Raw genomic sequence first — 14344 nt, 5'->3', positions numbered from 1 at the left:
CCTCAAAAGGTCGGGTTTGCTCTCCTTCCTAGCAGCTCAGTTGTTTCAGTCCTGCAGGCAGAGTTTTTGGCTGCCCCCTGGAAACCTCCCCTGATGGCCCCTTCCAGCCCATCCCCTGTGCTTTTGTGGGGGGTTGCTGGGGGGGGGGTTCTGCAGTGTATAGGGAAGCTGTCATGTTTTTATATGTGTTGGAAGCTGTCCAGAGTGGCTGAGGCAACCCAGTCAGATGGGTGATAATAATAAAATAATTGTTTTTATTAATATCTTTCTCGCCCTGCCCCAGTGAACGCAGGACTCTGCTGCGCCAGGGCATCAATAGGGCGTGCCAGACCAGGCTATTTTCATTCCCTGAATGCAACAGACATTCACATGTGAGGGAGTGTTAAAAATAACCCCTGGGAGATCTGTTGCCACCCCTCCCCTCCCAAGGCCACCACTGCCCACAGCCCTGGGGCTGGAGAGAGCTTCCTGGGGTTCTTTCTCCTGAAGCTGACCCCTCATGGCGCTCAGCCCTCTGTGCCCACTTACACATTTACCCCCACCCCTCCCAGAGTCTGAGGAAGAGGAGAGGCTGCTGGGGGAACACTGGGGGGAGTGGGTCAGGCACCTCCTGGGGCTGCCTGAGAGGCCTCTGGGTCTGTGTAGCCTGGGGGGGGGGGAGCAGAGGGCCTTCTCGGTGGTGGCACCCGCCCTGTGGAACGTCCTCCCATCTGATGTCAAGGAAATAAACAACTATCTGACTTTTAGAAGACATCTGGAGGCAGCCCTGTTTAGTTTTTAATGCTTGATGTTTTTATCTTGTTTTTAGTATTCTGTTGGGAGCTGCCCAGAGTGGCTGGGGAATATTGTTGTTGTTGTTGTTGTTGTTGTTCTTGTTGCAAGCAAATGGCCCTGCTTGGTCCTTTCCAGCAGGGGCCCCCTCCTCTCGAAGTTCTTTATGCACCATCTATGAACATCCGGCCAGTCCTGCAGCTGGATCCCTGCATTGCAGGGGGGTTGGACTGGATGACCCTTGGAGTCCCTTTCAGCTGGACAGTGTGTGATCCTTTGTGCTCAGATCCCTTAAGAGCACCTGGCTGAGCATGGTGAGGGCCTCATCCAGGTGGCTTTTCTTCGCTTCTCCTTCCCTTGTGCCCCAATCCTGCTTGCCGGTTGCCCCCTGCGAGGTGAGGGTGCCAGACTAGGGGGCTCCTGGGTCTGACCTGGCAGGCGCTTCTTAGCTTCTGGTGGAGCCACCAGCTCCAGGGGCAGTCTATCCAGATGCCCGGAATATTTGGCCCCTTCGAGAGCAGGAGGCTGCGCTGGAGGGGCCTCATCCGAGGCACTTCTGACCTCCTGACGGATGGGACGCGCGGCGGCTGGGGTGCGGTGGGGGCCCTCCTCCCAGCGGCCCCCCAGGGGCCCCAAAGGGAATCCTCTCCCTCTCTGGCGGCCACATCTCGCTTTCCCAGGCGACGGCGCGCCCCCGGCAGGGCAGGAGCGCGCCTGGCCCCGTTGGGCAGGCGGGGGGGGGGGAGGCGGGGGGCCGGCGATTCCTCGCTCGGACTGCGCACCCCCCCCCCGTCTGGTCCCGCGGTGCCCCGCGCGCGAGGAGCGGAGCCGCGGTCCCGGGCGCGACGTCACGGGCGCGGGAGGCGGAGCGGGCATTGCGCAGCGCCGCCGCATTGCCAGGGATGCAGCGCGGAGCCCGGCGGCGGCGGCGGCGGCGGCGGCAGCAGCGGTAGCAGCAGCACCACGGACGACGCCCGCCTGCCCGCCCAGGAGCGGCGCCCCAGGTGAGCCGGGCCGCGCGGGGGTCTCCGGGGGCGCAGGTGGCCCGTGCCACGTCCTCACTCGGCCCCCGGGCCGCACTCGCTCCTCCGGGCACCAGGCTTGCCTTACACACAGACCCCCCCCTCCGCCTCCCTGGACCCGGACCCGGACCCGGACCCAGGCGTCCCGCCGCTTGGCTGCCCGGAGCCCCGAGGGTAGCGGCGACGGGCATCCTCGCCTTTGTGCGCCGCCGCTCGGGGTGTGGCTGCTGCTGCTGCTGCAATCGGCGGGGGGGGGGAAGGGAGGGGTGGTTATTTAGTGAGAGGGGGGCTTTTTTTGGTTTGGAGGGGGTCGTGCCTTGGGGTTTTGCCCTCCCTGCTCCGGGCCAGGCTCACCTGCAAAGGGAGCGGCGCTGCCGCCAGACAAAGCGAGCGAGAGATGCTGCCTGGAAAGGGGGGGGGGGGCGGAGACAATGGAGGCAGGGAGGATGCGGAGGGATGGAGGGCGAGGATGGGGGGACCGCCTCCTCCTGGAGCCCCTACCTGCTGCAGCCCCCCGACCCCCCACCCCGCGCCGGGAGTTTTGACAGCTGCTTCGCCGCGCAGCTTGAGGGATGCCCCCCCCACCCGCCCCGGGGCAGCTGGAGATCCCTCCCCGGGGGCGGCGCGGGGTCTGCAGCAGGTGCATTGCAGCGCCTCCTCGCCCCCCCGGGGCATCCTCGCCAGGGGAAGGGGAGGCGGCGGCCGCTCGCCGGCCTCGGCAGGCACCATTTTCTTCTCGCAAATTCCGGGAGCGCGGCCTGGGAAGAGCGGGGGGGGGCGGCGGCGGGGGGGGCTGGCAGTGCGGGCGCGCAGGCTGGAGCTTGACGCGGGAGGGGAGGGGGCGCTTTGGCCGAGGGGTCTCTCCGGTGCGTCTTTTTCTTCTTCTCCAGAGTGGGGAGCAGCATCAGGATATGACAAATGGAGGGGAAAGGAGATTTGGGGCTGGGGAGGGGGCGGCAGGCCTGGGAGCCTCTTCCCAGGATTCCTGCCCGGGTGGTATCGAGGGGGTCCAGGGATGCCCTCCTCCGGGTGGCTGTTGTCGCCTCCTCCCGGCAGGGGAGGGTCTCGGGGGGCAGGAGGGGGGGACAGGGGCAGGCCTGGGTGGGGGCTTTCAGGCCCCGAGCCGGGAAGGGCTCCTTCCCCTCCCACGGGGGCGAGCGTGGAGCCGGGCTCTGTTAGCATCTTACTTTCCAAAAATGTGCAGCTCTGTAAAATCGACCGCCCTCCCCCAATCGCGTTAGTGATGATCTGCTTCTTTTCCGATGGGGTTTCATGCTGTGTTGTTGTTCCCCACCCTGAGAGTTTATGCTAAGGCGGTAGCAGAGAAACGTTTTTGTGAATAAAAATAACGTCCCTGGCCCTGGAAAGAGTGTGGCATAGGGCCTGGTCTTGGCCTGGAAGGAAGCCCCCTTGCAGCAAGAACTCCGTGGGTCGTCTCTTTGTCTGTGAAATGGACACAATAAAGAGGCCTGTTATTCAGGACCCCTGAGGATTTGCATGGCACTTGGGCAAGTCTGTTTATTATTGATGAAGGCCTCTCCTTCCGCTTCCTTCTCACCCCGGGTCACTTTTTGCAGACGCAACAGTCTCCTTTTAGGTCTCGCATTTTGCAGATGTTCACAGTTGTTTGGTGCCAGAGAGCTGAGCTCAACAATTTCCATAGCAAGGAGCTGATTTCCTTCATCGTCATCATCATTTTATTATTTGTACCCCACCCATCTGACTGCGTTGCCCCAGCCACTCTGGGCGGTTTCCAGCATATATAAAAACATAAGAAAACATTAAATATTTAAAAAACTGATGCAGGGCTGCACTGCCTTCCGACCTCTTCTAAAGGTTGCATAGTTACTTATCTCCTGGTTATCGAATGGGAGGGTGTTTCTGGGGGGGGGGGGTGCCACTACCCAGAAGGCCCTCTGCCTGCTTCTTTTATATCCCCCCCTTTTCTCTCCCAGGCACCCATGGTTCTCTCCCTCCTCATTTACTCCCACAATGGCCCTGTGAGGGAACTTAGGCTGTGAGGCAGTGACTGCCCCCAGTGGGGATGTGAACCCTCAGGCAGGACCTCCTGGGGATGATGTCTTGACTGCTCCCCCTAGCACCCAGCGCCACTCCGGGATCCCAGCAGCAATCCTGCTCTCGCCATCTAAGAACAGAAGACGAGCCTGCAGCCGCATCAGGCCAATGGTAGCCCATTGAGTCCAGGATCCTGTTCTCACAGTGGCCAACCAAATGCCCCAATGGGAAACCTGCAAGCGAGCAGGATCCAACCACCAGAGGCCTCTCCCCTCCCGCAGTTTCCAGCAACTGGGGTTCAGAAGCATCATTGCCTCCAACTCTGGAGGGCAGAGTATAGGCATCCTGGCCAGGAGCCACGGATAGCCCTCTCTTCCGCCATGAACCAGTCCAATCCTCTCTTATATGTGGGATGTGAAACACAAGAGCAGTCAAGTACAACTTTCCTAGAGTGAGCATGTTTACACATGGGGAGGAATGTTTGTCCAGCCAGCAGGTCAACTTCCTGTTTCCTTCTGGGCTGGGGCAGATTTCCTCTGCATGTGATGAGAGGTGGGCGTGGCCTCACCTGTGCAGGTAACGGCAAAAGCACAGGGCAGGGCAGCCATCTCTTTCACTACATGCATCGAAGAAGCAACATCTGCTAGCCAAAGATGCTCCCTTGGCCTCCAGCCAAGGGAGGAGAAAGGGACTGTCTCCTTATGAGATAGTTTCCAGGTATATGTTACTTTTCTAAGCTAAGTCTGCCTTCTGGGATCCTATTGTGAACAGAATGATGTGTGAGTAAACCTTTTTAAACTTTTATAGAAGACTGTGCCATGTCTTATCTTTTATGAGGGAATAAGGGGGAAATCCCAGAACAGTTATTATAGAGGCTTTAGCGAGCCTGAGCAAACGCATCTGCTGCAAGTTTAAAAGGGGGAATGTTACTCTGCTAAATTGTGGAACTTGTTTACACAAGTTGGAAAGGCTATAATCAAACAATATATCGTCTCCTGCATCCCTGAACATTCCCACATTAAAGCCATCACTGCCTCCTGTGGGAGGGAGTTCCGCAGTTTAACTGTGCTCCGTGGAGAAGTCCAGCTTCATTGGATGCTGCCAGCCTTCTCCTTCCACTCATGGACAGGCTTACTGGGTAGCTGGGCAGCTGCTTGACTCCAGGTGAACCTGCTTGTGTTTAGCCAAGGCTGGCAGCTGCGTTGGCACAGTCATTGGCAGGAGGCAGATGTTGTCTACACTGACTGGCAGCAGCTCTCTTGAACTGTGGGGTTGAACGTGGGACTATTGGCATGCAAAGCAGATGAGCTACCGCTGACCCAGGGCCTCCTCCCTTGGATTCAGTAGGGGAACGCAGCTTGCCCTTTTTGTGGCTGAGGTGCCAAGTTCCCTTTCTGCTTTCTCTCCCAGAGACACTGCCAGTCAGAGCCAGCAGCACTGGGCCAGCTGGGCCAGTGGTCTCAGCAGCAGCTGGACTGCATGTCTAGAGGCTGCCATTCTCCAGGGGAAATGTGTGTTGGATTGGGCACAGCTGCCCTAGGGAGCCCGGGCAGGTAGTGGCATCTCCTGGCCCTGCGAGGCCTGCTGCTGCTCTTCCTGTTTCACAGAGGGGGAGCTGAGGATGAGAGAACCTGTGATCCAGGCAAGGTGCTCTCTGCTCCCAGGTCCCATGCTATGTGAGGCGCAGCAGGTCCCTCTTGGGGACAGGCAGATGTGGCAGTTTGGGTGCCAGCTGGAGACTTGCTCTTTTAATGGGTCAGTGTGTCTGGCTGTTAACCAGAAGGTTGGTGGTTCGAGCCCATCCAGGGATGGCTGTTGGCAGGCAGAGCTATAATTACAGGAGTGAGGGGCAGCTGGCTGGTTTTTTTGCCCCAGGTGAAGCCTCCAGAGGTGCCCGTTGAGGCTGCCAGCCTGTGTGTGTATGCAAATGTGTGTGGGTTGTTGGTTTGCTTTTTGCCAAACTGGGTCTCTGACCAGCGTGATAGAAAGCCTCCTTTCGCCCTTGCAGCAGGATTCCTAAATGTAGACTCTTCCAACTCTACAGTCCTAGGATTCCTCTTTCCTCTCAGCTGTGTTTGGTGTTTTTAAGTGTCTCCTGGTGGTTTTACTGCTCTTAGGATACTTTTGAATGCTTTAATTTACATGTGTTAAGTTAATTTTGGTGTGTTTTGAAATTCTGCACCTTAGGAGGACAGAGGATAAAAGAATAAGACTAGTCTGCAGTATGAGCTGGAGCCTACCAAAGGATGTGTTCCGCCCTGCCCTCCCATATAAATGCAAAGCCTTCTGCCCCGGGGTAAGTCCCGGTGTCCCTGGCACCCTGATCCTTGACTTGAGATTTGCTGGGGCTCCAAGGCCAACAGTTTCTCCCAGAATCCCCACCTGGCCTCCTTGAGGTTCCTGCAGCCTTTTCCTTCCTGCAAACAGGTCACCCATGTGCCTCCGGCTCTTATTAATATATTTGCTGCGTTTCTGTTCTCTCCCTCCTCATTTAATCCCCACAACGACAGCCCTGTGAGGCAGACAGTGGCTGAGCTCAAGACCACCTTCGTGAGCTTCAGGGCCAAGGGGGGGGGATTTGAACCCTGGTCCCCCAGGTCCTAGTCTGACACTTTTAACAGCTGCACCGCACTGACTCATCTCGCATGACCCTGTGATCTTTCTAAATGAGGGCATTTTGCACAGGCTCTTCCCTCTTGCTGCCATCGCTCCCCGTACCAGAAGCAGGAACCCCCTCCGGAGGCGGCACCCCTCTTCCGAAGCCCCTGAGACCCTTTCCCCCCTCCCTCCCTGCTTCTGAGCATACAGCCCCCCCCCCCGCCGCCACTCTGGGCTTGGCAGAGCCTCTGGCGCCAAGGACGAGGATGAGAGCTTTTTGCAGCGGCAGTCAAGAGCGATGGCGGCTGCTCTGGGAACGGCCGCTTGGAGAGGCACCGCTGTCAAGGCGAGGAAGCTGCTGGAAGGGAGCGTGCCAGCAGCCCACACAGGGACACTCTTCTGTGCCATCCATGCGCACATGCATCCATCCATGCGCGGTTGGAGGCTGGGCTTCCCTCCAGCGGCCGTCGGGGGAGGTTTGGATCAGCCTCGCCTGAGCGGCAGCCGCAGCCTTGACAGCTCAGTGCTGTTGCTGCTGCAGCTGCGGCCACCCTCCCCCTTCTCCTGGTCCCAGTGCGCAGAGCACACAGGCGAGCACATGCGCACAGTGCGTCCCCCAGCCAGCCTGCCTGCCTGCTCTCTCCACTGAATCCGGCCTTCTGAAGGCGCCAGTCGCATCTCAAGAAATGCATGCAGGCGGCAGGGCTGGGGGATTTCTTGCATCACCCAAGCGCTGCTGGATTCTCTGCTCACTCACTCTCTCCTGGTGGGGGTGGGATTCTGAGCCAAACGTCCCACTGAAGTGCTCCTGGAGGAGTGCTGATTTTTTGGGGGGGAGGGGGGAGTGAATTACACCTGCTCCGAATTGGGTGACACTGTGAACTGTCCCTTAATCATAAAATCGTAGAGCTGGAGGGAATCTCAAAGGCCCTCTAGTCCACCCCCTGCGATGCAGCAATCTCTGCTGAAGCCTCCATGATGGATGGCCACCCGCCCTCTGCTTAAACACCTCCAAGGGAGGAGAGGGCCCCCCCGTCTCCCCAGGGAGACCCTTCCTCTGTCAAACAGCTCTTACTGTCAGAAAGTTCTTCCTGATGTTTAGTCGGAATCCCTTTCACTTCCGCACAGTGACAGATGCTGAGCGTTGCTAAAAAGGAAAATTTCACCCGCTCACCCGTTTTCCCCTAGTGGGGCAATTAGCAGATAGCTTTCAGGTGTGTGCTTCTGAGTTTTGTATAGGCAAAATTGTGTGTGTGTGTGTGTGTGTGTGTGTGTGAGTGAGAGAGAGAGAGAGAGAGAGAGAGAGAGAAGAGTCTTGTTCAGTTTGGCTGTGCACTTCTTGGTGTTTTATTTGTTTGCGACCGCTTTTGTTACGTTTGCAATTATCTAATATTTTTCCGTGTTGCAAGCCGCCTTGAGCCTGATTTTAACCAGAGAGAGGTGGCATGCAAGCAAAATGATCTACATACGCAGGGCTTTTTTCCAGGCAGAATTCACCAGAACTCCATTCTGGTCCCTCTCAGGTGAGCACCCTGGCCATTCTAAAAGAACAAAGGAGGTGTTCAGGGCGAGTTCTGGAACCTCTTTTTCTAGAAAAATAGCCCTCTCTATCTCCACCATTTATTTATTTTTTAGGCAGCAGTTTAGGGGTGATTTGGATCAGGGCCAGCTTGCTGCACTTAATATATATTTTAAGTGCAACATGCCGGCCCTGATCCAAATCACCCCTAAACTGCTGCCTAAAAAGATGGTAATTGGTGGAGATCTCGCCACTTCCTTAATCTGGTTGGCCCCCAATCCCTGTTTATGGATTCCAATTTGTCACCCTATTGGTGGTTGCTTAGATGCAGGATACGGTTGCTCCAGTCTTGGAAGCGGTGCGTGATCTTGCAAGTTGGCCAAATCCTCTCCTGCCTGCCCTCTGGCCTCCACAGTTCACTTCCTTTTTCCTTGCTGCCTGTGAGACAACAGATTCCATTTTTTATGCTAGCGCTTCAGAGGCAGTGTGGTGCCGTGGTCAGAGTGTGGGCTCAGCCAGGGCGCAGCCACAGGAAGCCCACTGGGAGGCGCCATCTCTTAGCCTGACCGACCTTGCAAAGCCGTTGTGCGGAAAAGTGTGTGTGCCACCTTGAACTCCCTGAATGAAAGGCGGGGTGCAAATTTAATAAATAACTAGCATAAGCAAGGAGGACCCTCTTCAGCTGCTGAGGCCAACCTTTGGGCTGCCTTGCCTGCGGAGATGGTGATGGGGGAAGTGGGCATTTTGGGGGCAGACAGCACATGGCCTAGATGCCTTCAGGGACCTACGTGGATTATTTTTGGGGTGAAAAGGTGTCCCATGTGTTTCATTGCTCTTGGGTCTTTAGCTGCATTTTAACTGAATTTTTACCCATTTTGCTTTTTCACCTGCCGCAGTGAGTCGCTGTTTGGTCCTGCCGCAGCAAAGCCTTCTCGGCTGTGTGCGCATGATTTCGATGCACCGCTAGACAGGGATAGAGGGGAGGGGGCAGAGTAGTGTTTGGGGGCTCACCTTTGGCTGGGCTCCTTTGGTGTCCAACGAGGCAGGGCCAGATCATCATCATTTTGTTTGTATGCCGCCTTTCCATAGTTAAAACAGTGCTCAACGTGGCGTACAACACGACAAGATTTACATAATTACCCACATAACAAGAGTCATAAGCAATAAATAAAACATATCAAAAGGTACACAACCAAATGGGAAACAATTTCCACATAAATCATAAAATATGGAGCCTGTCCACACCCCACAATGGCTTTTCTGGGCTTCATGACCTCATCCTGCTAGGGGTGAGTCACCCCATGGCAGTGCTGCCGCCCCCCCCCCCCCCGCCGTTCCACCACCCAGCCATGGAGGCTTTGGCTGAGATTCCTGAAGCCACAAATCGCCATTTTTTCTTTAAATGCCTATCAGAGATGCCCGTGGGGTGTTCCCCACACCTCAGCTGAGAGCTTCATCCATCCCTCCAAAACTGGCAGGTGGTGAACCACCGACTAGGAGACATTTCTAAGAATGGGGCTGGAGCCTATGAATTTCCAAGCAGAGCCAGGAATAATGTATCAAATGCTATTTATTAGGAAAGCGAGGACAAGGCAGCCTGTGGGCAGCTGCTCTCTTGGGGTTCCCTTCAAGAGGGGACACAGCCCCCCCATTTCCCAAGGGCACCAGCCCCAGACTCCTGAGAAAGGAGGACTCTGGGTGAGTGGATTGGGCCCCCTCCACCTCTCTTATTTCCTTCAAGGAAACCAAGGCTTTTGCTGGCTCCCTTACGCCACACAGTCTTGCTAGGTTCCCACGGCATCCCATTAACCTAATTTCTGGTGGGGGCAGGGGGTCACCGCGCAGGTAGGCAGCTTCCCTAATGGAGGGGACGCAATATCAGCTTGTTCCAGGAAGGTCCATTTGCCAAGGGGTCCGGCTGTGAGTTGGGCACTCAGGAACGCTCTTCTGTCAAGAGGCCAGGAGTCTGGCGGTTGGCAGGGGTGGCAGGCAATGGGCTTCTCCAGGAAAATGCTCTTCGCTTCGGTTGCCTTGGGAGACTGTCCAAGCGAGGGAGAGGCTTTTGCCTGCAGCCCCACAGCTTCTGGTTCTTGGGGGTCGGAAGAAGATCCGTGGCCTGGGCAGGAAAAGGGTGGTTTTGGTGCAGAAGCACCCAGGGGGAACGTCGGCTCGGCTGTTGTCATGGGATGCTGCGTGTCCCGGGAGGGCAAAGGAGAGAGACACTCCCTCAAGGCCTTGGGGTGACATGAGTGGTGACTGGAGAACTGGGGGGGTGCGGGGGCTGTTTTGTGCTCTGTGTATGCAAGGAAAGGAGGTGCGACCAAGTGCAGATATGGCTGGGGTGCAGGTGGGGAGTGCAGGACCCCAGGTTCCTCTTCAGTAGCAACAAATTTATTTCCTCTTTAATTATTTGCTCTAATTTCTTTTAGTGTATAGTCATACCTCGGGTTACAGGCACTTCAGGTTGCATTTTTTCGTGTTACAGACCCACTGAAACCCGGAAGTACTGGAATGGGTTACTTTCGGGGGTCGCGCATGCGCAGAAGCACTAAATTGTGCTTTGTGCATGTGCAGAAGCGCTGAATCACAACCTGCACGTGCACAGATGCGCCACTGCAGGTTGCAAGCGCTGCAGGTTGCGAACGTGCATCCCACATGGATTACGTTCGCAACCCGAGCATCCACTGTAATGGTTTTTGACCAGATGGCGCCCTGGGGTGCCTTGAATGATGGTCAGGGGTGCCACAGGCAACCCTGGCCTCTGCCCCCTTCCCTCCCTCTCCCGATACCCTCTTGCGTCTCTGCCTCCCCAAGGCTGGCACAGCTGTTTGTTTCAGCAGGCCTGGCTCCAAGCTCCCCAGGCGAAGGGTGCCTCTGGGGCTGGCCAGGGGACGCTGGTTGCTGAGGCAGCATCAGAGTAAGCAAGCAAGCAAGCAGGCGGGCGAGGGGCTTGCTGTGTGCAAGGCTTGCCAGGAGCTGAGTTCCCGGTGATGAAGGGGAGCCTTTCCGCCATGCAGGCCTGGCAGTGCCCACTGCTGCCACCCAAGGCAAGGCGTTGGCCTCACCTTCACCTTTGGCCAGTCTCCGTTGGACCACTGAGGCTGGGGACATCCTCTTCCCAGGCCCCTGGGGGGCAGTTTAGAGACCAGGGACGGCAGCAGCACCTGCCCAGAAGACTCCCAAGGTGAGGGGAGAGAGGCTGAGGGAACACGCCACAAAGGAGGGGGTTCGAAAAGGGGTGAGGGGCTGCCAGCTCTGCAGGCAAGGGGGGGGGCCTAACTGGCCTCCTGGTTAAGGGAAACATGGACTCAAAAAGATTGAAAACCTCTGTTTTAGTGTCTATAGGTTTTTCGTACTCGGCCAAGGACTTTTCTGAGAAAGACTGATTAGCCAGTGATTGTGATGGTCTCTCTGTTGTAGTGCTGAGCCACTTTCCTCCCCCCCCCCCCGGTCTCGAGTCTTTCCACCTGGGGGGTCCCTAAGTCTCTTGTTGAGTTCTGAGCAGGGGTCTCCCAAGGTGGTCCAGGCAGGAGCCAGCAGTGGGACCCTCAGTCGATTCCGTTTGTTTCCAGGCTGCTGACTCCTTGCTCTTTGTCTCCTGCAGGTGCTCCTTTGATGCTTCGATGAGATGCGCTTCTGCAGTCCCTCCTCACCTGAATCCTTCCATGGGTAGCTTGGGGACCGCGGGGGTCCTGGAGAGCGAGGACGATGGATAGCCCCCCCAAGCTGGCCGGCGAGACGCTGATTGTCCACCACATCCCCCTGGTGCACTGCCAGGTCCCCGACCGGCCGTGCTGCGGCACCACCAGCAAACGGGCCAACCCCTTTGGGCAGGCCGACTCGGGGGCCCTGCGGACCGGCTCCCTCCCGGAGCGGGACCTCTCGCAGGCCGACTCCCTGCTCTACAGCAGCTTGCTCCAGGCTCCAGAAGCGACCCTGGCCCCGGGGGAGACGCCCGAAGAGAAGGAGGCCCCGCGCAGGGACCCCCCTGCCCCCGGTGCCAACAAGCGGCAGAACCCCTTCCTGCTGGGGGGCAGCGAGACGCAGGACCTCTGCGAAGATGAGCTGGGCAAGGCCTCCTTCCACCTGCACGAGCTGGCCCTGCCACCCTTCCGCCTGCATGAGCTGGCCCTGCCGCCCTTCCGCCTGCACGACACCAGCCCCGTCGTGAAGCCCTGGAGCGCCAGCCCCCGGGCGGACGTGGTGGAGGGCCAGGAGGAGGATGAGCTGTCCCGCGAAGACGCCCGCAAGAGGAGCCGCCTGGCGCCTGAGCTGATGGAGCTGGACGAGTACGGCTGCCACCGCGCCGAGCCCTCCAGCTTCTCCTTCGAGCAGGAGTGGGCCAGCGACGGTGAGGAGCTGGCGCACAGCCGGGACGCCCCCCGCAGCCGGACCTGCAGCTGCTCCAGCGCGGAGCTCCAGCGCTGCTGCTGCTACAGCCTCTCCAGCCAGTCGGAGGCCCCCGACCAGCCGATGGGCTACGTCAGCGACTCCTCTTGCAACAGCTCCGACGGCGTCCTGGTCAACTTCAGTGCCCTCTACAACAAGATGAACGGGCACGCGCACCCCAACCTCAACTCGGGGGCCCACTCCTGCGACGACTCCTCCTCCGGAAGCCACTCGGACTCGGGGGCCTTCTACCTGGACTTGCACTCCTCGCCCGGCGAGCCCAAGGCCCCTGGCGAGCCGCACCAGGCCTGCGGGTGCCACCACGCCTCCTCCCCGGTCTTGGACGCCAACTGCAACTCCTACCCCGCCCTGTGTGACCCCTGCGCCTCCGAGGCCTCCGACCTGACGGCCTGCTTCCAGAGCCAGGCGCGGCTGGTGGTGGCCACCCAGAACTACTACAAGCTGGTCACCTGCGACCTGTCCTCCCAGTCCTCGCCCAGCCCGGCCGGCTCGTCCATCACCAGCTGCTCGGAGGAGCAGCCGCGGGGCAGCCCCCTGCAGCCCACCGAGTACTACCTGTTCCAGAGGCCCGACAGCGACACCGACTGCTCGCGGGAGGAGTCGCAGGGGGAGGCCGAGAAGGGCGCCATCGAGGGGCAGGTGTACGTCAACGTCTCGCCGCCCACCCTGGCCGGCCCACGGAGGCAGCGGTCCCGCAGCTATGACCGCAGCCTGGACCGCAGCCCCACTGGCCGGCTGGGCTCCCTGGAGCGCATGATGAGCTGCCCGGTCCAGCTGAGCGACGGCCCTGCGCTGCCCTCCCAGGGCTCCCCGCCCAAGCGGGTCACGTCCTTTGCGGAGCTGGCCAAGGGCCGCAAGAAGACGGGCTCCTCTCCCCCGCTGCGCACCAGCCGGGACTCTTCCCTGGAGTTCTCCCCCATCCCTGAGTACCAGAGGGATGGATCCGTCTTCCTCGAGGGCCAGGCCAGGCACAGCCAGAGCCTCCCCTCCCACGCCCTCAACCGCAGCTGCGAGGGCCACCGTGGTGCCGAGAGGGGGCTGAGCACCCCCAGGAAGGGCCTGGGCTCCAGGGAGACGCCTTCCTGCGGGCAGGAGGGGCCCGCGCAGCCATTCTTCTCCGCCTTGATGGAGCAGGGGTCTGCCAGCAGCCTTGGCCAGAAAGACATTCGTGCCCGAGCTGATGGTAAGCTACTGCCCTGGGTGACGGGCACGCTGCTTCTCTCGCGCGGCCGGTGGATTGTGCGTGTTTGTCTGAATGCTGGAAGGGGCGCAGTCGGCTCAATATCTCCTCCTCCTGGGATTCCTGCATTGCAGGCGGTCAGTCTAGATGGCCCTTGGGGTCTCCTCCAGCTCAACAATTCTAGGATTCTGTGATTCAGCTGAGGCTTTTCAAGAGAGGTTGGGTGGCCCCCTGTCAGGGATGCTCAAGTTGTAATTCCTGTGTTGCGGGGAGTTGGACTAGATGGCCTTTGGGGGCCCATTATAACTCCAGAATTATGTAATTCTATAAACATGGCTTCCCCCAAAGGGTGATGATGGGCAGGATGAGGCTTTTCAGGCAGGCTACCTGCAGGGGACCAGCCCTCGGGGCCAGCAGGGGACATTTCCTCCCAGGCCAGAACATCCTTGTGGGTGAACTGGGGGTCCTGATCTGGATTGGGGCCACTTCTTGTCTGATGGGGGGGTATTGGGGTGTCTGGGAGGGACAGCACGGCTCGTTCGTGGCTCCCCAAAGAGCCTCAGGGAGGCCCAGTGCTGAGGGGAAGACTTTGCATGCAGTGGGGCTGGACCAGGTGGGGAGCTGTGGATGCACCCCACTGCCTCTGGGTGCAGCCACCACACAGCAGACGGTGCCCCAGAGGCGGAACCAGCAGTCAGGCAGCAGCTGCAGCCATTTGGCCTGAATTAAAGGGCCTTGTCTTTTTATGTACGGAGAGGTTAGTGTGGCGGTTTGGGGAGGGGAGCCAACTCTCTGCTCTGAAACTTAAAATGCAAAGCAAAAACTCCA

General features: G+C 58.7%; 1 protein-coding gene across 4 annotated transcripts in view; it reads left to right on the top strand.

Moving 5' to 3' along the window:
* Window positions 1–14344, top strand: part of RUSC2 (RUN and SH3 domain containing 2) — a 63334-nt gene that overhangs the window by 21897 nt on the left and 27093 nt on the right. For 2 of the 4 annotated variants that reach the window (XM_082241757.1, XM_082241754.1), the window contains exons 1-2: window positions 1655–1775; window positions 11531–13519. In XM_082241757.1, coding sequence (XP_082097883.1) covers window positions 11635–13519 — 1885 coding nt within the window. In that variant the 5' untranslated portion in view covers window positions 1655–1775; window positions 11531–11634. Of the gene's footprint in view, window positions 1–1654; window positions 1776–9261; window positions 9625–11530; window positions 13520–14344 lie in introns of those variants that run through there. The other 2 variants (XM_082241756.1, XM_082241755.1) reach the window with 2 other exon arrangements.

Source organism: Podarcis vaucheri (assembly GCF_965113315.1).
Source record: "Podarcis vaucheri genome assembly, chromosome: 11".
Taxonomy (NCBI): domain Eukaryota; kingdom Metazoa; phylum Chordata; class Lepidosauria; order Squamata; family Lacertidae; genus Podarcis; species Podarcis vaucheri.
This window is presented reverse-complemented; position numbering and strand designations above follow the sequence as displayed.